At 34.1% G+C, this 24,420-nt stretch overlaps 1 protein-coding gene across 1 annotated transcript; it reads right to left on the bottom strand.

Annotated features, from left to right (window-relative positions):
* Positions 1-449: 449 nt before the first annotated feature.
* Positions 450-23,705, bottom strand: zgc:163022 (putative ferric-chelate reductase 1). The gene is made up of 15 exons (XM_056451186.1): positions 22,119-23,705; positions 19,197-19,333; positions 17,990-18,087; positions 17,800-17,899; positions 16,960-17,151; positions 12,988-13,089; positions 12,767-12,911; positions 10,902-11,015; positions 10,714-10,829; positions 9,461-9,547; positions 8,146-8,237; positions 3,714-3,772; positions 3,485-3,625; positions 1,193-1,218; positions 450-1,079 (listed from the first exon to the last, which is right to left on the bottom strand). Exons 1-15 carry the CDS (start codon positions 22,324-22,326, stop codon positions 990-992), a joined length of 1,707 nt encoding a protein of 568 aa, XP_056307161.1. The 5' UTR covers positions 22,327-23,705; the 3' UTR covers positions 450-989.
* Between the last annotated feature and the right edge of the window lie 715 nt (positions 23,706-24,420).

Here is a 24,420-nt window from a genome sequence, read left to right as displayed (position 1 = left end):
ATAATAATCAAAAAACTTAAATGTTTAAAGCATATATTGACAACAACAACATATAGAGGGCCTAAAACAAGTTCGGATACAATCGGCACGCTTAGGCTACTGTAGCTGTATTGTGTTCACGTTATATGAACAATTATTTAACTTTTTTGTCAAATGGTTAACTAGAGTGACCATATAAGTGATTTAGTATGCATAATATAATGTTTTTTGATCTTCTAATAGTTCTATGTTGCTCGTAAGCAAACCTTTTCAAATATACAGAAGGAAAAACGTTCCATTTTTAGTACGTTGCTTTTCTGTTTTCAGGTTAACAGAAGCAAAATGATGAACACAGTAACACATTGGCTTAAAACACAGGGTAATGGCTGATAAAACTTCCTGTAAAAAGATTTAGATCTCCATCCATTCATATGTCTAACCATGTCCAATTTAATAGTCATTAATCCAAATAACTAACAAAACCGTCCATTTATTTCAGTTATTGAGTTCTTATTCATGCTTTGAAAATGTACAATAGCTGCTTAAAAATACCTGTTATGACACTGCCACCTAGTGGCTGTTGACAAGACATTCAAAATGTAAGGTCTATATATACACATACAAAATCAAATAGAAATCTTTATAAAAGTTATACATTTTTCATAAATGTTTGAACCAACATTTATTAATTTTGAGCTTAAATGAAATTGTAAAAAATAAAATAAAACTATGATTTTTGATTAAAGTTATAGATAGTTCATCCTTCATAATGAATAGTGCAGTAATCACATAATATTCATTACTCATAGGCGCGTTGTTCAATATTTAGTTAGTAACCCAGGGGGAAAAAGCCATATTAACTAAAAAGTAACAAAGATAAAATATGTAGAGGTTGACCGAGCTTGTAAGAAACCAAATGATCTTTGATTAAATAAAAATATATAAAACATACATCTTATACAACAAAAGAGCCACAACTGGCTCCAGAATTAGTATCATGATGGATCTACTCAAGCTGAGCCAATTCCAACAAGAAGTGCTATCAGGAAGGCCAGGTTTCCGATTATGAACAGGAATAGCAGGATTGTTTCAGTTCTCATCTAACAAAACAAACAAACAAATTATTACTTTAAAACCAAAAATGTACATGGTTATACAGTATGGAGTTTACTAAATGTTGTATAAAATGAGATGCCTGCCAATATAAACTTACCGGTTCATAACTGCAAAACTGAGAGTCTGGAATAAAATGGCAAGGGTAAAATGAATAACCTTAATTTTCAAATCACAACAGATTGAAAAAACAACTCTTATTTCTAAAAGTATATAATAATCATTTGATATTTAAAAAATAAATAAATAAATAAATTATATTTATGTCATATACATATATTTATACAACAGTTCTGTCCAGTTCTTGAATCTGATTGGCTGATAGCCGTGCGATATTCTGCCAGTAACAGCACCCGTCCAGTCTCTGAACCCTTCACCCTTGTGTATTACTCCACCCACATACAGTTACAAGCAGAGGACACTCTACAGTTTGACAAATCTTGCTGCTTTTGGACAACATAATGTACTTTTGAGGTTTTTTAGTCTAGAATGTAGTTGTTTAGACTGCAACTATGCAGTTTATTTATAAGAATAGTGCTTATTTTTAATATTTATAATTTCTGAGAGACAGCGCGTTGGCGGCCATAAGCCTGTCATTGAGCAAAGACGGTTGACGATGTTCATCCACAAGATGGCAACAGAGATGCATAATAAGCCCTACGTGATTATAAAACAGGTAAGTCGATCTCTCTCTTTTGTTTGAGTTATTCACATATTTCTATTAAATGACCACTTATGCACATTATGTGATGTTTTTTATACGTTGTTTACATTTTATGACTTTTTATTTAAAAAAAAAAAAAAAGATTTTATCTACAAAGTTGAACTCTAGCTTGGCTCTATAAGGTTCTTTCTGTAAGCCAATCACATTTCGAATCCATACACGAGGACCAGAATCAGGATCAGCCTTTTTTTTTGTCATTCCACCAGACTGCTCCATTGTTAAAAAATTGTATATATTAAATATAAAATATATTTTTATGTTTTCATCTGTTCATTGTCTATTTTCTTTTACATTTGTCTTTTAAAGTTGTCTTTTAAAGCCTTGAAGGGCAAATAATTAATTTAATTTATGGGGTCTTAATTACAACAATAAACATGACCATATTAATTACATAAAATTAACATCTGCAAAAATACTCATCTTAAAACATTAATTAATGTTATAGAAAGCGAAAATATATATTGTTACAATGCCCATTTTTTAGTATTAAATTATTAAGCAGACTAATTTATTCCTTGAAAACTAATGCTTCAATTAATGATCTGCCAGATAGAACCTTAAAATTCCAAACAGAAAATGACTTTTTACCCCAAATTGCAAATTTAAGAGAATCTCGATAATTTACATTTCAAGCGTTCACACTTAGCTGATGATTGATAATAGAGCTTGTTTGGCATGCTGTCCCAGGAGAGAGCCCTGAGCTCATAAGATCCTCGAGCTCCCTCCCGTTTGCAAGGCAAGAGGGAAGTTTGAGCTCAGGTAGATCTCAAGAACTCCCCTGCTGTAGTAGCTAATGAACAGAAAGTGATTGCTCTTAAGTGACGTTCTTGCTGTGAGGCAACATCGCTAACCACTGGGCCACTGTTCCACCCATCAAAGAAAGGAGGAGGAGTAGGGGTGGAAGAGGCGATTCTTCAAAACGAAGATGGCTGTGAAATGGAACTAAGCGTATTTATAGTGGCTTAGGAATCATCTGATTGGTGAATCACAAGTTGAATAATGCGGGACCAGCCGCAAGTAATCATAAGCATGTGATCCTCTCAAAATTAGTTTATAAATAAACTTAACGAAGAGTACACTTAGGGTCTCTGTCATGTTAATGTATGAAAGATAACTGTTACACACATATTGTTTGCTATCTGGAATGCAAAACCTTTGAAGCTCAGTATCTCAAAATCATTTAGAACGCAGATAGAACCTTACGACAATATATGCCACACACCATTATGAAAATAGCCCTGTAAAAAAAATTTAACCAGCAATTTTTTTTTCCACGTCTGCATTTTCAGAAAAATGTGGGAAAGACAAGATGAGTCTGGCAACACTGGAGTCTTAAGAAAAATGTCAAATGAAAACTCAAGACTGATCTCTTAATTTTAGCTTGACCATCAAAGAAATGAATAGTATTTTTAAATAAATATTTCAATAGAAATCAGTCATTTTTACATTTCATTTCATCATAATTGAACAACAACTGCAGCTTTGGTGATCAAAACAGACGTCTTTTAAAATAAATATGAAAAATGTAAATAAAAAATATCCTAACCCCAAACTTCACAGTAGTTTTTCTTTTTATTATAATTATGATCTATTAACTGGTAGTTTTATGCTTCTTCCAGTCCGCAGCATCGATACAGCATTGATTAGTGTAAATTTAGCATTGATTACCTTTTTTCTTGGCACGCAGGTTCAGATCTTGCAGGACGTACATCAGAGCCTCCCAGGCCAAATAACCTCCCATAACCTTCAACATCCACCCATCTGAATCATGTTCTTCAAACAGCGCCAGACCGGTGAAAATCGCAGCAACTGTGTGACAGAATAAAACATTATTTTTTTCCGAGGACAATAACAGAGCAGACACTGATGAATTAAATACAGTTGTATCATACTGTACCTGCCAGGCATTTGATGGCAAAAGCATTGCAGGAGTGAGCCCAGTTGAAAACAAACCTCCTGTAAAGAAAACCACCAAATTTAATAGCAATGCTTTACCTTATCGTTTTTCAGTTATGAGAAATGATGAGCATTATCTTTAAGTGAGGCCAACCAGCTACAGACTTGTTGTTGTTAATAGCTAAGGTGACTTTGGAAGTTAAGTAAATTGTGCATTAATAAAGTCAGTAGACTAAAATTAAAGGCAAATTACAAGATCTTACATTATTTTAGTCCTGTTTTCATTTTAGCTTTTGGAAATGTTTTTTTTTTTTTTTTTTTCTTTTTAAGAAATATTTGGCAACACAATGCACTTAAAGGGATAGTTCACACAAAAATCTAAATTATTAGCCCTCTAACCATGTCTTCTTTCAAAGATTTTTATTTTCTTTTATGTTTTAATATATCTCCACAATGGTAATGAACAGCTAGTTTTCTTACATGCACATGTGCACCGAGGCTTCAAAGCATGTATCAAAAAAATTATGCATCTCGCAATGAAGCAGTGTACCGGAGCTTGATTCGTATTGCCATAATCACGTGACCAGTGATGTCCGAAGCTTCATTTTTACCTATACCCACATGACTGCTTTGAATTTTGATTTAAAGGTTTAAACACCCTCATGTGTCAGTAAAGCCAGAGATTAGGCGTCGATTACGTACATTTCTACTGTTTTAAAGCACTGCACCAGTGCCACACACCAGTAATTCAACTAAAATACAACAGCAATTTATAGTAAAAATGCTTTTGAACCATACTAAAGTGTATTAGCATATTATTTACAACTATTTTAAAAGAATTTTTTTTACCACAAATTCTTTAATTTATTTTTTACCACAGCATATTGTAGTATAGTGTGTGACAGAGGTCAGCTGGCAAGTGCAGCACAAAAGCCTCACTCTCACAGCCTGCTCTTTGGAGCATTCGCCTCCCATGCATCTCCAGATCGATCCCCATTCAGAACGAGTGGGTGGGTGTAGGACTGGTTGGAATATGATAAAGGTAAATATTTTTGAATACCTTGTATTTTACTACAGTTATCGGTGGTGTATAGCATTCCTTATACATAAAAAACAACAATAACTGGGTAATTAGTTTATGCTAATATTGTTGTATTACTTCTTTTTTGTAACACAATGATTTCCCACACTTTAACCAGCGGGGGTCCTCATTGAGCTCTGATTTGGAAAGCTTCAAGTGACAAACCCTTTTCCAATCCAATTGAGTTGAATGGTTCATTTTCCAGGACCTGTTAAGAGAGCTTATATTTTGTCTCATTATGATAAGAAAAATATGTATGATATTAGAAAAAGATTTCTTTCATATCCTGTTAATATTAAATGTAAAAAAGTGCACTTTAAAATTATAAATCACATTTATCCTGCAAAAGAATTTCTAAGGTTAAAATTCAATATTGATGACTCAGATGTATGCCAGTTTTGTAATGTAGATATTGAAACACTTGTCTTTCCAATGTAATGCGGTACAAAGATTTTGAGACGAAGTATTTGTTTGAATACAACAGAAAATATGTATAAGACTTGTCTTCTCATGGGAAATTATTAAGTTTGGTCTAATACTTAAGGATAAAAAGATATCATATAATGAATAATTTGATGTTATTATTAAAATTGTATATTCATAAATGTCTTTTTTTTAATTCCCCCAAGACTAGTGGTGTTTAAAGAAGAATTTGTGATGTATTTGAAGACATTAAGAGAGATGAAAAGCCAAAAGGCAAGATATTTATAGTCATCATTAGAGGATTTTGGTTTCATATTTTGAGAACTTTAACTCCCCTACTACTTAATTTTCTTTAGCATTTATTTTTTTGTTAAGTTTTGTTATTTTATTTATTTATATGTGCTGTATTATAAATGAGGATGGAAAGATTGTTAACGTGTGCAAATTGATTGTTATCTCAGTCTTTTGTGTAATTCTAAAAAATAATAACGGATTCTGTTCTGTTCAAGCATTGTTAATAAAAAATAAAAAAATAAAAAAAAGTTGAATAGTTCACTGGTTCAGAAAGCTTCATTTCACCATCACTACAATAAAGTACATCCATCCATAAAAAAAAATGCCTCACACAGCTCCAGGGGCAAATAAAGGATTCCAGTAGCAAGTGTATACATTTTTGTAAGAGAAATATCCATATTTAAAACTTTTTAAATAGTTGTGTGTAATGGCTCGTTTCGGTACGGGTCACCTTTATCAAGCTTGCGTTTCCACTAACAAGGGTACCCTTTTGGTGGACGTGGTGTATGACAGAAAGTTTCAGTCGACGTCATTCTCGCTGGAGGAAATGTCTACAATTAAGCTGTACTGGTCACTTACATGTCATATGAAAAGCACTTCTCATAAAACAGATGCTTTATACACATAAATACTTGTGTAGAAACGTTTATTACTAACCTTTCTATGAACATGAGTTGATTATAACTGCAGATCAATGACAGTGCAAAACAACCTACTGTAACGTCTGTAATTATATGCAATAACTAGATAAATGAACAAATATAAACACATACAGCCCCTTACAGTCTCCGATATGTTATCAATTACAGAAGAACACACAACAGACATTTCGTCCGTATTTAGGTTCAAAAACAGCACAATATATAGCCTACAGTCAGTGAAAACCTCTCATCTGTGTCTATAATCTTCAGCAGCACATGTAGCCTCTGTTAGAGAACAATTCCATCATTCTGATTTCATATTAGTCCAAAAGGTGATAATAACAATAATAATTAAATAAGGCAGTGTGTTCACGTCTGCTCAAAAATAATGTGCTCCTTTTTTCCCGGCTTCTCCTTTGTTTCTTCGCGCTTCACTCTCGCGTTTGTCAGTGTCTGACAGGATCGGGTTTCAAAAGCACGTCAATAACCAAGCGCAGGTAATTATCATCAGCTCAAGAAGTTTATTATTTCAGATATGTTAGACGCGCGCGAGCGCTAGCAAGAAAGCGAAACCGCTCGCGCCTCAGACTGCCTCGTAAAAAAAACTACGCGGCACAGGGTAAATCTGCTCTACTCCATGGCTTTGTGGCTGTTTATCAAGACCACAAGGTTTGTTTGAGCCCGGGTCGACCATGGCTCGTTATTATATGTATAAATAATTCCGCTGTAATCTCTCGGCTGTGCGTGTATTTCAAACATGGCGGGTTTTTTGTTTTCATTCTGGCTTGTTGCGTAAGCGAATGACGTATCTCTGTAAACCAATAGCGTTCAGCTGCGCGTCTAGCTCCGCCTTTTGGTACCCTTTCTCGTGTTTGGTACCCTTTCGAAAGGGTGCCGAAAAAGTGGTACGGTACGGTTCGGTTCGGAACGCTTTTTGACAGTGGAAACGGCTATAAAAGCGTACCAAACCAAACCGAACCGTACCGTACCACTCAGTGGAAACGGGCCATAATTTCCTTGAGATGCTGCCTTGATCTGCTGCTTCTTCTTTAGATACATTTTTTTTTATTTTTAGGTGCATTTTAGCGCCACCAGCTGGACAGGAGTGTGATGCATTTCAAGGGGAGGACGTAGGACTTATGCGTATAGTCGCTAATTAAATGTACAAAAGAAAGATTTTTTTAGGGAATTTAGATACAAACCAAGAAACCTACGAAGCCTTGAGGGAAAGTAAATCATGGGCAGATTTAAATGTTGGGTAAACCAACCCTTTGAAATACAGCATGTAAACTTGAAGGCAAAACTATTAGCCCTCTTGTAAAAATGTAAGTATTTATCAAATATTATATTAAATAGTGATACTATATAAAATAACAGGCTTTAAAAAAATCCAAGTACTTTTTAAAGGATGGATTTCTTTCCAACACATTTTTAAACATAATAGTTGTAATAACTATTTTGCTAGTTATTTTGCAAGATACTAGTATCCAGCTTTAAGTGCATAGGCTAATCAAGTTAGGGAAATTAGGCAAGTCATTATATAACAGTGGTTTGTTCTGTAGCCTAACAAAAAAAAATTCTTAAAGGGGCTGATAATAATGATATAATAAGTGCATAATAAGTGACTAATAAATATTTTAAAGCTACTTTTATCTAAGCCAAAAATAAAAAACAAGACTTTTTACAGAAGAAAAAAATATTACAAAAATAACAGAAAATTATCTTAAATATTAAAATCTTAAATATTTGAAAAAGTATAAAAATTTTCACATGAGGGCAAATCATTTGCCTTCAACTTTATATACAGACCCCTGCAAATATGTAAAGCACAATTACTTATTCATATTTTCTATATACATTTTTAATAATAAATATTATTACAATTTTTACAACATATTAATAGATAATACATAATGATACATTTTATTTGTAGCTTTTATTAGAGCACAATTTTTATTTATTATTACTAAACATAGCTATGGTCATATTCTCACCGTTCATGTTGTGGTTCACAGCGGAATGCAGCGACGATGGGCTGAATGAGACTGAGAATCATCACCAAACAACCCAAGACAGGATGAGCCCCCTAAAATCAGACACACTTCGCTTTAAATTACTGAAATCAAGAGCATTTGCCACTAACAAATACATGCTTAAAATGTGCATTTGTGTTTCCTAAACTACCAAAAACATGTTTTCACAACATTTCTAAAACGAATATTGTAAGTCAGTTTAAAACGTGGCGCAGTAGCTAGTGCTGTCGGTCAGTTGGCGTTTCTGTGTGGAGTTTGCATGTTCCCCCTGTGTTTGTGTGGGTTTCCTCCGGGTGCTCCGGTTTCCCCCACAGTACAAAGACATGCGGTACAGGTGAATTGGGTAGGCTAAATTGCCCGTAGTTTATGAGTGTGATTGAGTGTGGATGGATGTTTCCCAGAGATGGGTTGCGGCTGAAAGGGCATCCGCTACGTAAAACATGTGCTGGATAAGTTGGCGGTTCATTCAGCTGTGGCGACCCCGGATTAATAAAGGGACTAAGCCGTAAAGAAAATGAATGAATGAGTTTAAAACGTTCCATGTTTCAGACTTTAAATACTGGTGTAGAAAATATATATGTAATATGTATTAATATTATAAAACTATTATCTGTTCAAATTTTGAAGTCGTTGCTGATTTTCTAATCCACCAAAGTCTGATTCACAATTAAAGTACAAGAAGACTGCTTCAAAAACACACTGCAATTGAAATATTGGCCTCTTATTTTATTTAATGTCTTGCTGTATATAGAAGTTAGATTTCAGTAACTGTATGTGTGTGTAACAATGTATATAAAAGGGTCTGAAACCTAGCTACCTTTTGCCATGGATGAATTTTTTGTAGGCAGAAATGTTATGAGTAGATTACAGAAAACAAAAATTACTTTTTACTCACATAACTATAAACCAAAAAATGAAGAGAAGCTGAAACAAACTGCATTTCTTCCCATATAAACACAAATAAAAATTTTTTACATACTGTATGAAGAATTGGTCACACTTTACTTTAAGGTACAAATCTCATTATTATCAAAGCATGAACTATGACTTTTGCCTCAAATAAACTCCTAATTTGCTGCTTATTATAGTTATTAAGGTAGTCGAGTTTTAATATTGGGTAGAATTAGGAGTTTAAAATAAGATCATGCAGAATATTTACTTTATAAGCACAAATAAACAGCTGGTATCTTAATAATTTGTAGGTAATACGCTTCTAGTGAATGAGAATTGGTCCTTAAACTAAAGTGCTACCTACAATGTATTATACTGAATTTACCCCAGCCCAGTCTCCAGCACTAACGAATACTATGATGAATGCAATGGCCGTGGCAATGATTGACAGGGTCATCAGGGACACGTGAGCCTGTGGAACAAGAAATAATCCATAATTGGGCACATTCAACATATTTAACCATTCACATTGCATAATGCTTTAAAAAAACATTCTCTATGAGTTCATATTGTGCTGAAAGATGAGTTAATCTATGTATATTACCTTTATATTTATAGAACTGTTGTATTAAAGGAGTATCGAGTTATAATCTGATAAGCGTTATATAATGCCATAAAGCTTATAGATGACAAGTGATGTTCACACACCATAACTGGCTTCTTATCTAATCTCGCATGTGCTAACTACACACATACTGGACTTATTAGTTCAGAGATTTCATCAAAGAAACTTTCCCACTGTCACACTGACGAAACACATATTTGTCAACATGACATGTAATTCACTTCACAAATGAGCTGATTGGGGAGATAAAGAACACCAATGACAACTCGTTTGATTTCACAGGCGATTTAAAGTAAAGAGCAAAAAAAAAAAAAAAAAAAAGAAAAAGAAAATATTACTAGCCACCAAAATCTGATTCAGAAAGAATCTATATTCTATATATGAAAATTGCGGCTAAATTATTATTATTATACAACCCCAATTCATGAAAAAGTTTGGACAGGTGCAACTTAGGGCTAGTAATCAGGTAAATTGGTTAAATAAAGATGTGATTCGAAACAGGTCATGTCAACAGGTGATTGTAAGTATGATTTGGTACAAAAACAGCATCCAAGGAAGGTCTAGTCCTTTAGAAGCAAAGATGGGCAGAGGATCAATTTGCCAACAAAAATTTATGAAATGTTTAAAAACAATGTTCCTCAAAGAAAGATAGCGGGACCGAATAAAGTTACCAAATACATCTCTTACTTGTTTTCCATTACTGTATATTTATATTTAATTACAGTCTAATTATATTTGATCTCAAAATCCAATGAAAGCAAAAGGCTCCAGATGAATATGCTCTTCAAATGCATGAATGCAATTTGGAAAAAAAGGGTTGACATGTAAACAAGAGCATTAACTACATATCCAGTTTCCCATCCTCCCTCTTCGCACACAAACAGCTATTCTCTTTCATACCATTTACAACTGCTAATGATTGTGGAGGAGATTACTTTGCCAACCAGTGTCTTCAATTTGTCAATAAATGATTCTGATTTACATATGTAAGAAATGGCTGTAAAACGACTTACCACAAACCAGAAATCTTTACCGAAACAGCCTTGGCCCTTGGCGACTCCCTTTAAATAGCGTGCAATGATCATCCCAATGCTACCCGTCGCCATCCAGGAGATTAACATAAGGCAACCTAAGACAGATGGATATTTTTAGGACAATAATAACACCAGTTCCTTTGTGAACTGTGTGATCATGAACTCACCGTGGGCTTTAACCATGGGTGGAAAGTCTTCCTCACTTATGATGACAACACTTGGATTTAGTAAATTAGCCTTGGTGCTGCTGACATATTTATTGGTGTGAAACTGGATGTTGCCTAAAAAAGTGAAGGAATTGAAAAAAAAAGAGTTTAAGTGATTAATGAAGCCCTCTCCTTCAGTTCCAAACATGTATGTACGATGATCCAGGGTCTGTTCTACATATGTGGATTACTCAACTATATACGTGGAATACTTTAAAGTTTCATTCTTCAAAACTCATTCGAGAGTTGATGTTATCGCAACAGGTCTGGTAGTATAAATAAAACTAAAATTATTTTGTAATCTAATACTAATACTAAATCTACTAAAAAAGACAAAAGCATTACTAAAACTACAGTAAAAAAAAACATTAAAATTAAAATACATTTCAAATATTTTAAAACGTGCAAATTCTAAATATTAATATTATACATCAATATTCATTTATTTTTTGGCTTAATCCCTTTATTCATCAGGGGTCGCCACAGTGGAATGAATCGCCAACTTAATCGCCAGCATCTGTTTTACACAGCGGATACCCTTCCAGCTGCAACCCAGCACAGGGAAACACCCATAAACTACTGCTTTCACACACTACGGTCAATTTAGCTTATTCAATTCAACCTATAGCGCATGTCTGTAGACTGTGGGGGTAACTGGAGCACCACACAGAAACGCCAACTGAGGCAGCCGGGACTCAAACCAGCAATCTTCCTGCTGTGTGGTGACAGTGCTAACCATGAGCCACCGTGTCGCCCACATTAATATTATAAAAATAAATAATACAATAAAAGATTATTAATTCTTTTATTTTCCTTTGGCTTAGTCCCTGATAATCAGGGGTCGCCACAGCAGAATGAACCACCAACTATTCCAGCATACGTTTTACGCAAGGGATGCCCTTCCAGCCGCAACCCATTACTGGGAAACCATGACAAATTATAAGTACATGTTAATGTAACATGACATTATAAATGACCGTTTAAAAAAAAAAAAAAATAATAACATTCATTCATTCATTTTCTTCCGGCTTAGTCCCTTTATTTATCAGGGGTCGCCACAGCAGAATGAACCGCCGACTATTCCAGCATGTTTTATGAAGCGGATTTCCTTCCATCCGCAACCCAGTACTGGAACACTATGACAGATTATAAACATCAAAGTCAAAGTCAGCTTTATTGTCAATTCAGCCACATGTACAAGACTATAGAGAATCGAAATTGCGTTACTCTCAGACCCAAGGTGCTTAACATTAATATAAAAAATATATATATATAAAAAATAGTAGAGTTTAAGAAAAATAAAAATTTACAGTATATACATTGCACATAATGTGGTCTAAAAATATATACATAGGTAATAAAATTGTAAACAATAATAGTGACATTAAGGGCATGTTAATGTAACATGATTATATATTCATTCATTCATTCATTTTCTTTTCAGTTTAGTCCCTTTATTAATCTGGGGTCACCACAGCAGAATGAACCGCCAACTTATCCAGCATATGTTTTATGCAGCTGATGGCCCTTCCAGCTGCAACCCATCATTGGGAAACATTCATACACTCTCATTCACAAACTACACTACATACAATTTAGCTAACCAAATTCACCTATAGCGCATGTCTTTGGACTGTGGGGGAAACCGGAGCACCAGGAGGAAACCCACATGAACGCAGGGAGAACATGCAAACTCCACACAGAAATGCCAACTGACCCAGCTGAGGCTCGATCCAGCGACCATCATCACTGTGATGCCTCATGACTATATATGACCGTTTAAAAAAATAACAATATCAAAGAGATTTTAAGTCAGAACTGCAGACCTTGATTTGAAGATCCAGCAGCGATCATCAGGTGATATTCATAAGTAGATGCTGCTCTACTTGCAGTGCTGATAGTGTTACGAGAAGTAAATGAACAATTAATATTTCCATTCGTAAGTGCTGTCAGGATGTTGGTTACATTGCCCTGTAAATACAGTAGAATCCATGTTAGAAACAAATTATAAATGAAGCCACTCGAGAGTAATGAAAGCAATTCGTACCAGTGAAAGAATAGCCGGAGATGATTTTCCTGAATTAAATGCATGTTGCACTTGAAGGTTGCCATTGTTGTCCTTGCCACAGATGTAAACATCGTCATTGCCCTGAAAACACCAACAAAGCGCTTTATACAAACTATTCAACGGTCTCATATGTATTCCTGGAAATGCGCTTTCCAGGAATCCACAAACTTGTTTGCCTGCTGCTTGTTAAGGCATGCACAACGAGTCAGTAGCTTATAGTGTTTTGTATATCCAATGCCTTCATGGGAAATTAGATGTTTCAAGTCTGTAGATTAGGTGTGAAACCATGTTGTTTCATGAAATCCAAACAAGTATGCTGTTTTGACATGCTAATGCACAAGAGTCTAACTCCTTCCTGGAGAGCTGAATCTTTGCAGTTTAGTTCCAACCTTAATTAAACACACTGGATTAAACTAACTGAGTCCTTCAGTCTAATAGGAGCGCTAAAACCAACAAACCTGATGAATCGCAATCAGCACAACTATTTCAAACCTACACGAAGAAATGTCAACAAAAAAAAATAGTAGTTTCCTGTTTTTTTATTATTGAGGCACGCTGTGAGCACAACCACCACTACAATTTATGTTTACTGTGTGTGAAGCGGACTTTAGGCATAGTCAAGATTAACATAGAACAGTCACTATAGTTAATTAAATCTTTATACACTAGAGCAGTGGTTCCCAACCACATTCCTTGAGGAACACCAGCACTGCATATTTTCATGTCTCTCTAACCAAATGTACTTGATTCAGATCATCAGCTCACTAGCAGAGACGGCGAGACCGACATGGTAAAAAAGACATGCAAAATGTGCCGTGCTGGTGTTCCTTCAGGAACGAGGTTAGGAACCGCTGCACTAGACAACTGAGTGTAAAGTAGGGCGCCACAGTATTGGAAAAGTTTGACATTTTGATCCTAAAGCTATCAACACAGGCTCATTGTGGATACGTAGCACTGTCTACATTTCTGGAGAGTTATGAAGCCAGAGGTACGTCTGGCTGCATCTTGTTTTTAAACGAACACTACGGGGCGGTATGATGCCGCTGACGACTACTATTCAATTTAGTGCTACCAGCTGACTGATTACCTCAATACGGACAGGTTTTCCAGTTTTAATAGTTTGTTCAGTAGCTCACCACATATCTCAGCAAACTTGGGACGCAGAGCGAAGTTGACCGTAATGACAGGGTTCGAGTTGGGTGAAGAACGGTTTAAGAAACCAGGTAAAACAAAAGCATAAATAAATGAATAAACAACAGGCTGAAAATGTGGTGAAAGCATGCGACCGTGATGGCTTTTCTTTTTCTAGATTGCTTTTGAAAATAATATCAGTTGGGTTAAGGGAAGCGGGTCAGTCATTCAGTCGACAGCAAGCTGGCCTGGTCGGCTGAAGTGTAAATTGCGCCCAGAAATGTAGACCTGTGTACGTATCCATAATGAGCCTGGGTTGAAAACTATTGAACACCATCCATTCTTGTCCTTGGACAATTTTTAAAAACATTTTTGATTCACTCTGAATGTTGACAACGGTTTATTGCGATATTTATTTGGAAATAATCCATTAATTTAGAGTGATTATTATGTAGCAGAGTGAATCATGCATAAAATATAATACATTAAAAAGCATAGACAAATACAGTAGATAAAAGATAAATGTGAACAATGTAGTGCTTTGTGGTTTTCTGGGGAGTCAAACAGTATTCAGGTTTATTAACTGAAAAAACAAATGTAAAATAGCAATATGGTTATCATTGTGTAAATAATCTAAAACAATACATTTCACAAATACAATAAAATTACAACGGTACAATTACTTTAAACTCTTTTGTGTCTGAATGGGCCTTAAAAACTTTTTAATAAACTTTTAAATCCATAGGTCTGCAGTGACTCTGCAGTGAATCTGATGTTTTCTAAACTATGGCTCCTGCCCAATTTCTAAACTCGAGATTGCAGATCCTGCGATGTGCCTTTTCGATACTGATGCTGAAACAATGCATTATGGCTGGGTGATATTGCAAAAAAATTATCACAATATCATGTTTCATATCAGTCAGTATCGATAATTAATGAATATTTTTTAACAATACATTTAGGAATATTAGGATTTTTTTATCCAACCACTTTATTTTAATTTACCAACATCACTAAGGCAAATAGTTTTAATAGTCAAAAACAAAAATACTTAAATAAAATATCTGGTCTCTTTATAATAAAATAAACATAAGTGTTACAGTGACTCTTAAACTTGATAAATAAAATTTTACAAAGTGTGTGAAATGGCAAAGATAGATCAACATCTGTAAGGTGTGAATAATAATAATACAGTAAATCTCAAACTCTGTAAACAAAACAAATTATGATAATCAGATCTGAGATTTCAAGTAAAGGAACTAACATCATTATTCAAATACATATCGCAACGTTACAAATTGTGAAACTGAATGAATACATTACCACCATGCTAAAACATCTTTCAGATGGGGAGCTAGTGGCTGGGATGCACAAGAAAAGAAACCTAAAAGCAACTCTGGTGACATCCATGTTTTCTTACAATCTTCTCACTGCTTTGCGGCACTCATTTTCACATGTGTTGTTATTCTGACCTAAATTGACAACCGCGAGTGCATGCTTTGTGTTTGTCTGAGGTAATTAGTCTGTTGTTATTACTGAAATGTGTATATTCCATACAACGTGTGAAGCAGATTGGTAAGTTCTAGCACTCGGGGCATTTGGAAAAGTTCAGATGTTTTTTCAACAAGGTGTACCTGGAAAATACGCGCACGTTATGTGATGTGCACGTCACACACGCGCCTCCATTGGAAATGACAAACTTACACACCAAGCTTATTGACATTGCTTCCAAGGCGCACGCTCAGCAGCTACATTTTAATAAAACTACAGCGCTTCATACCGAAACTACATACTAAACTTTTTTAATCGATATTAGGCCCTTTTCACACAAACAGACCTTTTCGGAAAATTACCGACAATTTTCCAGAAAGGCCTGTATGTGTGAACAGGCCCTTTTTGGAAATACCGGTAAATTCATTCCGGCTTTTTTCCGGAAAGAAAAGTTGTAACATTACTGGTAATTTGCCAGAATGCTGCGCTGTGTGACCGCAGAAGGAAGATTGCCAGAATGAGCGCGTGCACATCTAGAACGTACTGATGTGAGACATCTAATTTAGCCAATCAGAACACTCAGACGCAATCACGTCCGCGCGGTTTATGGAAATAAAAGCCTTTGACTATTTTCCCAGACACATTTAACTTCTAGAAGTTAGTCAGATAACGCTTATATGTTCATCTTAATGCCAACAGTGTAAATAATTATCGATAAGATGCTTATGATAAACCATTGTTTGTTTACCTTCAAGCTCTGCTTCCTTCAGTAGCTTGACGAGTCACGTGTGCCCGTGAAGCAGCCCGTGAGCGCCAGCACACACACATATCATCTACATCTTGACATGCGAAAGTGTTGCTCTATATCTTTCATCGAAGTTGTTCACTATACTGATCCATCCACAGAGTTTGTAATGTAGTCAAATGTTTACAAATACAGGCCCAGCCGTTTAGAGGTCATTTCTGGTTGATGTCAGAATTTAGCGGTATTTTGGAATGGATGTGTGAATGGTCTTTTCCGGAAAAATTTCATAACGTCCTCGCTTGTTTGAACAGCGCTTTTTTAATGTACCGGTAAAGTCGCTCAGTAAATTTTCCAGATATTTGCCGATAACACTGTGTGAAAGGGGCTACTGACATTAGTGTTCGGTCAATTAATATCGATATCGATATCGATTTTGTCACCCAGCCCTATGATTTATTGTGCAACCTTAGTGCAAACTGTGTATCAATGCTCTCATTTTGGACACAACACAAGTATTTTTGACAAACAAAAAAGAAAAAAACACTCACAGATTAATTTCTTACCAGAAAAAGTAAATACTTTACCATTATATTGTCATCTGAAAACCCAATGGCAACATATCCATCAGCCTGGCCAAACATTTCAATCCTCATTTCTGACTGGTCAGATGAAGTCTGCACCGCCATAAAGTAACAGCCGGTGCTGGTGGTTGGGTTACAATTGTTGGGCTCACTGAAGCAGACTTTCGTGCTCCCACAACCAGGAATTGATGCAACCTGAAACGACCAAAGAGACTTCTGTTTGAATAGATGGACAGATATAAGCCATATTTCTGAAATCTGGGGTCTCATTTATAAATTTGGAGGGGGTGGGGGGTGGAAGCATGCAAAAATGCAAAGGTTGTGGTCTATAAAAAAACTAATTTGACAGAGAATGTGTGAATTCATTCATTTATTTATTCATTTTCCTTTGGCTTAGTCCCCTATTTATCAAGGGTGACCACAGCGGAATGAACCGCCAACTATTCCGGCATATTTTGTACATACCGAATGCAACCCAGTACTAGGAAACACCCATACATACTCATTCACACTCATACACTATGGCCAATTTAGTTTATTGAATTCACCTATACCACACGTCTTTGGACTGTGGGGGAAACCAGAGCACCCGGAGGAAACCCACGTGAACATGGGGAGAACATGCAAACTCCACACAGAAATGCCAACTGACCCAGCCGAGACTTGGACCAGCGACATTCTTGCTGAGAGGTGATAGTGCTAACCACTGAGCCACCATGCTGCTGCTAAGTAAACATTAAACTTAAATATTAACTTAACTGAACCACTTTAATTATCATACAGTATGAGTCATAACCATTAATGAATAAACTACAATTGTTTACTGGTGTACAGTATACTTACGGTTGGGGTGACAGTAGTAGTAGTTACTGTGCCATTATATACAATGGCAGAGCTCTTGACTCCAACCCAAAAGGTAGCAGAAGACTTTACAAATGTTACACTGAAACAACAACAACAACAGAATGTCACAAATGACCCAGGGAAATGAAAAGGTAAATGATAGAAAAGCATTAATGACATAACATTATACCTGAACTCTATATTCCCGAGCTGTCCAGATGTAGGTGCTGTCCATGTAACTTGAACTGAAGTTGTTTTAGCATTTGATGTGTGAGAGACTGCTCTACCCTGAACAAAGCAATAGTCTAATTAATAATTAACTATAAAAGATATCATCGTTGTTGCTTTTCATAACAATAAGCAATCTGGCTACACTTAAATAAATATTTATTGATGGTTGTTTCAAATGAGCTAAATCAACATAATTCTTGAGTTTTTTTGGGTTTTTTTTTTTTTGGGGGGGGGGGGGGGGGAGGCAACTTAATTGTTTTATGTTCAATGCACTTTTCTGCAAAAACAATTCATCTAACTTCATTGATTTGTGCTGGGACAACTTGAAGGAATTGTGTGGAACTCAGCATTTTTTACAGTGTACTGTATATTAATGGCGTCCTTGTTTCACTGCTAGTTTATTAGTGAAATGCATATGAAAGAATAGAGGACAAACACACAATATATGGATTTTGAAGTATCTCAATCAATCAATCAATCGATGCGCTTTGATTTTGGTAGAGTAAAATGTGTCCTTAAGCATTTCAACATTACTGCCCACAACTAAGAATAATAAAAAAGCTATTGAGTACTGCAGGCCAAATTAATTACTATTACGTATTTAAGGTATATAGGTGTATTTGTTTGGATTATCACAGTTTGTTTTGTATGCAATCATGGAAAAATGTGTGTGTGTGTGTGTGGTAGTTTTTTCATTTATTTTTGTATGACACTGCACAAAATTATAACAACAACAACATTCATTTAAAATTATTGTTGTTTCTAATTAATTCTAATTCAAGACTGTAATAATAAAAACAATAATAATAATAATAATAATAATAATAATAATAATGCAATTTTAATAAGTATATTAAATCAACATTTTTAAATGTAAATTTTAAATTTGTCTGCATACACCAGAACAGGACATTGCATCTTTAACCCATATAAATATAATGAAATATCAGCAGGTTTAAAGAGACAGTTAAAAAATAACACAATAAATACTATGGAAGTCAATGCATACAGTATCGCCAGCTGTCAGGCTCTCAGAATTCTTCACAATATATTATATACATATAAAAGGGTTTTCACTTTTGGGTAAGTAAGCAATTGCTTTATGTGTTTTTCACATGACATATTATATAAAGAACATATATGGGAGATGAGTTAGAAAGACTCACAGCTATTCCACTACAACTGAGGAGCTGCACATTATTCCCCGTCACAGAAAAAGTGCCAATGGGACTGCTCGATCCAACTGGGCGTGCTTGCAACATAAAGCCTTCCCACTGATATCCCATTTGGCTTTTTAGCGATACTGAGAAAAGAAAACAAAAGCTGTTCAGTGTAACTTCTTAGATAAAGACAGACCATTAACTCACTGATATGAGTTGATGAGTGTACAGCTGTTATACAGTGACCAGCTGTAAATGACATTTCACTGATTTTGAAAGTAGTGACTCAACATACTGTAATCTGCATGAAAGAAATAGTTCAGAAATAATATAGTATTGCATAGCTTATACTGTATGTACAATGTGTTAACATGTTATAAACAATGCATATTATGCAGAGCGATGAAAGAATCCTTTGTCAAGATTCAATGAGGTGTGTGTAAAATGTTAATATGCAAAACGAGTATTTTTTTTCTGTAGTCAGATGACATTTCTTACAAATTTCACATAAAAGTATTGCCGTTCAGATTTTTATTATCTTTTTCTTTTCATAAAGAAAATGACAGTTGGTCAAAACAACAGGTTTCATTTGTTGCCATTGGAAATGAGGGCTATCAAGAAATGTTTCATAATTTGCCTTTATATTGTGTTAAAAAAAGTCACCATAAATGGTCATTTTAATAGTTGTATTTTATTTTTATGTTACAAAATACGTTTTAATTTGATATTTAGAAGAAATATCATCACTTTTGTCGAACAAAACTATGTTTTACTCAAACACATACAGTGCTCAGCATAATTGAGTACAGCCAATTTAAAAAATGAATATTTTTATCCATTTCTCAGTAAATATGGGCAATGTATTTTGGTGCATTTAAAAAAACAGATTTATTCAACAGATATATTTATTAAAATAATATTTTAGTCACCAGACATATTTAAAAATGTAAAGATTATGCAATTAAATTCAAGCTAAATATTCAAAACAAAATTACAAACTACAAAATTTCAACTATATTTTTCCTTTTTTTTTTTTTTTTGCTTCTCTTGATTTTTCCTCTTTTTAAACTCTGTTTTTAATATTTTTCTATAACAAATAAATTTGACTGTACTAGTTTTTGGACCTTTATCGTAAGTTATTTTGTTAGATAAGCTCCAGATTTGGCTTTAGTACTGACTAATCTAATGTATATGTACAAATATAATATTGTATAGCTTCCTATTAAAAATGTGAATTTAAAAGAGATTTGTGAGTGGTGTACTTATATGCTGAGCACTGTAACTCTAAATACTGTGGTAAACCCAGAGCAACTGAGTTTTGCCAACAATTTATTACATTAACACCATAAATGCCCTGGTACAAAACACAGAATTTCTTATTCAGACAACAGACAAGCATTAAAACACAAGGACAGAACAAAACAACAGTAATTTAAAAAAAAAGCCTTTTCTGCTTGATCTATTGAGTTACAGAACATTTAAGCCATATATTTACTTCATGTGTTTTAGCGCCAAAAGGTAACGTTATCAAATTTTATTATATTATATATAGTCAGTCATGAAGTCAGAATTATTAGCCCCCCTGAATTATTAGCCCCTGTTTTTTTCCCCCATTTTCTGTTTTTAAATACATTTCTGAACATTACAATTTTAAAAATTCATTTGTAATAACTGATTTATTTTATCTTTGCCATGATGACAGTAAGCACTGCAGCTCTGCACAAGACGTTTGGCCAGCGGAGAAATTAAAATGGTCGTGCTGGGTCTGGTTTCTCTCAAGGTTTTTTTTTTCTTCACTTTCGCCAATTAGTGAAGTTTTTTTCCCTCTCCGCTTTCACCACTGGCTTGCATGGTTCGGGATCTGTAAAGCTGCGCATCGTTGGATTTGCTCTTCAGTGTTTGGACTCTCAGTAGTGATTATTAAACCACACTAAACTGAGCTAAAGTGCATTTAAACACTAAAAACGGAACTACACTGTTCCTATTTACTATGACCTTTTATGTGAAGCTGCTTTGACACAATCTACATTGTATAAGCGCTATACAAATAAAGGTGAATTGAATTGAATTGAACAGTAAATAATATTTGACTACATATTTTTCAAGAAACTTCTATACAGCTTAAAGTGACATTTAGTCTTAACAAGGTTAATTAGGTTAACTAGGTAGGTTAGGGTAATTAGGCAAGTTATTGTATAACAATGGTTTGTTCTGTAGACTATAGAAAAAATCTATAGCTTAAAGGGGTTAATAATTTTGACCTTAAAATGATTTTAAAAAATTAAAAACTGCTTTTAATCTAGCCGAAATAAAACAAATAAGACTTTCTCCAGAAGAAAAATTATTATCAGACACACTTTGTAAAATTTCTAAAAGGAAAAAAAATCAAAGGGGGGCTAATAATTCTGACTTCAACTACATTCCCCAATTTTTGTTGGTTAACGGAGAGATTTTATCAACACATTTCCAAACATAATAGTTTTAATAACTCATTTCTAATAACTAATTTATTTGATCTTTGCCATGATGACAGTAAATAATATTTTACTAGATATTTTTCAATACACTAGTATTCAGCTGAAAGTACAATTTACAGACTTAACCAGGTTAATTAGGCAAGTTAGTGTAATAAGTCATTGTACAGTATATCGATGGTTTCTTATGTTGACCTTCGAAAAATATTGCTTTAAGGGCTAATAATATTGACCTTAAAACGTTTTTTTTTTTTTTTAAATAATAACTGTTTTTATTCTTGCCGAAATAAAACAAATAAGACTTTCTCCAGAAGAAACAATATTATAGGGAGTTCTGTGAAATTTTTTTTTGCTCTGTTAAACATCATTTGGGAGTTTTTTTGAAAAAGAAAAGAAAAATCACAGGGCTAATACGTTTGATTTCAACTGTAAAACAGCATAAAAGCAGCCTCACCTGTGATTTGATCTCCTTCTTTAAATGTGGTTTTGTCAGCAGTGACTGTGTACGGAGGAGAGCTGGTCTGAGCGTCAGCGCCGTGCTTAGGCATCATAGAGTCGCAAACCTCGTTTACAAGTCCATTCGGATAACTCTGCACAAGCCCAACACACAACACGAGAATAAACAGCAGCCTCTGGGGAGATTTACAAACGCCATCCATCATCAGTTGTAGCGATAAAAAATTAGGTAAAGGGGAAATGTTATAATTCTTATTAAAAACGACGACAGGGAACTTGGGTCCGTTGTGTCTGAAACTATTTGTCTGCGTGTCTAGAATCCAGTTACTTCACGTCTTCATTGTAAAAGTGAAATGTCATCGTGGGCGTGGCTTACCTGAACAGGTAATTGTGAGCAACAGTGGGCGATCACGAGAGCTTGTGGAGGATACTTTAGGGATGCTTTGTTTGGATTTTGTTTTTACTTTTGAGAAGCAGTCTGAAAACAGTTACTTCCTTGATGTGCAAGGAACAGTTACTTCCTTGATGATCTTGCAGGCAGAGTAGCCTACTTTATCTACAAATGCAAGATTATGAAAGTATACTTTTCATTTTAACACTCATTTTAACACAAGCAACACTTTCAAAAAGATCTACCTCTTGTAAAAGGCAACTAAAACATTGAAGGTATATTCACTTCTTGGTGCTTTTGTATAATTTATATATAATAATGTTATTTATATTGTCTATTCCTGGGCTCATTATAATCTGTCTTGAATTTTATTATTGATTGAATCATTTTAATGTATTTTTATTTAACTACACATGTTAATTTATAAACGTTGTATTATTTGTTTATGATACTTATATGTTTCTCTTTTTTTCTCTCTGATTGTAATTGTTATCTTTGGCATTCTAAACCTTATCTTTTTATTTGACATCAGTGGTGTAGTCGGGGCTATATGCACGTATACTCAGTATGCTTACTTTTGAGTATTTTGTTTGGGTATTGCGACTTCTGAGGATCAGTAAATGATTAAACTTCCCTACTTTATATGTATTCACGTCCCCTTTACCTGTATACAGTATACCAAATGTTTTGTTTAACTCGCATCGTAATTTGTTGCAATTGGTGCATTTTTGTTTAACTTGCGCCATTCCCCTCCCCCTGACGACCGCAGCAGCTGTAAGAAAATTTCGTGAGTTTTCGAAGACCACAAGTCAACTGAATGGCGATGCCTCGCTGAAACGCTCAGGTAAATTTTGAAAATAGCATGGGGGTTGCTTTAGCCTTCCAATATTTCTATTCAGCCCCCCAAAAAGTTTAGCTCATGAACTGTACACTACTACAAGGTCGCCTCAGTCCCCTTTAATTTAGATATGAAAACTGATAGCTAACATAACTAAACATAAATCATTAAATAGGACTATTAGCATCTCCCTTTAAAACGAACAAATTTGTTTACATATTTTTAAATGGATAGTTCTCCCAAAAAAATGAAAATTTTGCATCATTTACTCAACCTTTACTTGTTCCAAACCGGTTTGTCTTTTTTCCCTTCTGTTGAACACAAAAAAAAAGATATTTTGAAGAAAGCTGGAAACCTGTAACCATTGACAACATTGGCATAGTATTTGTTTTTCCTTTCGTGGAAGTTAATAGTTCCAGGTAACTTAAGTAAAAAAATAAATAAATAAATAAATTAAAAAAATAAATATATATATATATATATATATATATATATATATATATATATATATATATATATATATATATATATATATATATATATATATATATATATATATATATATATATATTTTTTTTTTTTTTTTTTTTTTTTTTTTTTTTTCGTCGTTTCTTTGCCTACTTTCATTTAAAATTTGGGTCGGGTTTAATAGTACACCACCTTTTTTTATAGGACTACACCACTGATATATATATATATATATATATATATATATATATATATATATATATATATATATATATATATATATATATATATATATATAACACACATATAACAAGAAACACAGATGAATGGCAAGTGTAATTCCAAAATCAAAAAAAAAAAAAAACTTACAAGATCCTGTCAGTAACATTTAAAACATTAAGGCATCCTCAAATCTACACTGATCTTTTTTATTTTAGGGGAATGGTTGCGAACAATTTATATGTGCTAAATTTAAACAAACTAATTAAACAAATAAATTAAACAAATTGAACATTACAACATTTTATTTGTTTAAGTTCAGCCTATATAAATTGTTTTCAACCACTTACCTTAAAAAATTTAATACAAAAAATCAGTGTAATG

Source organism: Danio aesculapii, chromosome 24 (genome assembly GCF_903798145.1).
Source record: "Danio aesculapii chromosome 24, fDanAes4.1, whole genome shotgun sequence".
Lineage (NCBI taxonomy): Eukaryota > Metazoa > Chordata > Actinopteri > Cypriniformes > Danionidae > Danio > Danio aesculapii.
The sequence above is the reverse complement of the archived record's forward strand: the minus strand, read 5'-3'. Positions and strand labels throughout refer to the sequence as shown.

Coding starts and splice junctions, on each gene's coding strand:
- zgc:163022 (XM_056451186.1), bottom strand. CDS start 22,326: ATGATGGATGGCGTTTGTAAATCTCCCCAGAGGCTGCTGTTTATTCTC. Junction 11,016..12,766: donor TGCTGGATCTTCAAATCAAG/GTCTGCAGTTCT, acceptor TCACTTTTTTAG/GCAACATCCAGTTTCACACC. Junction 10,830..10,901: donor ACCCATGGTTAAAGCCCACG/GTGAGTTCATGA, acceptor CATCTGTCTTAG/GTTGCCTTATGTTAATCTCC.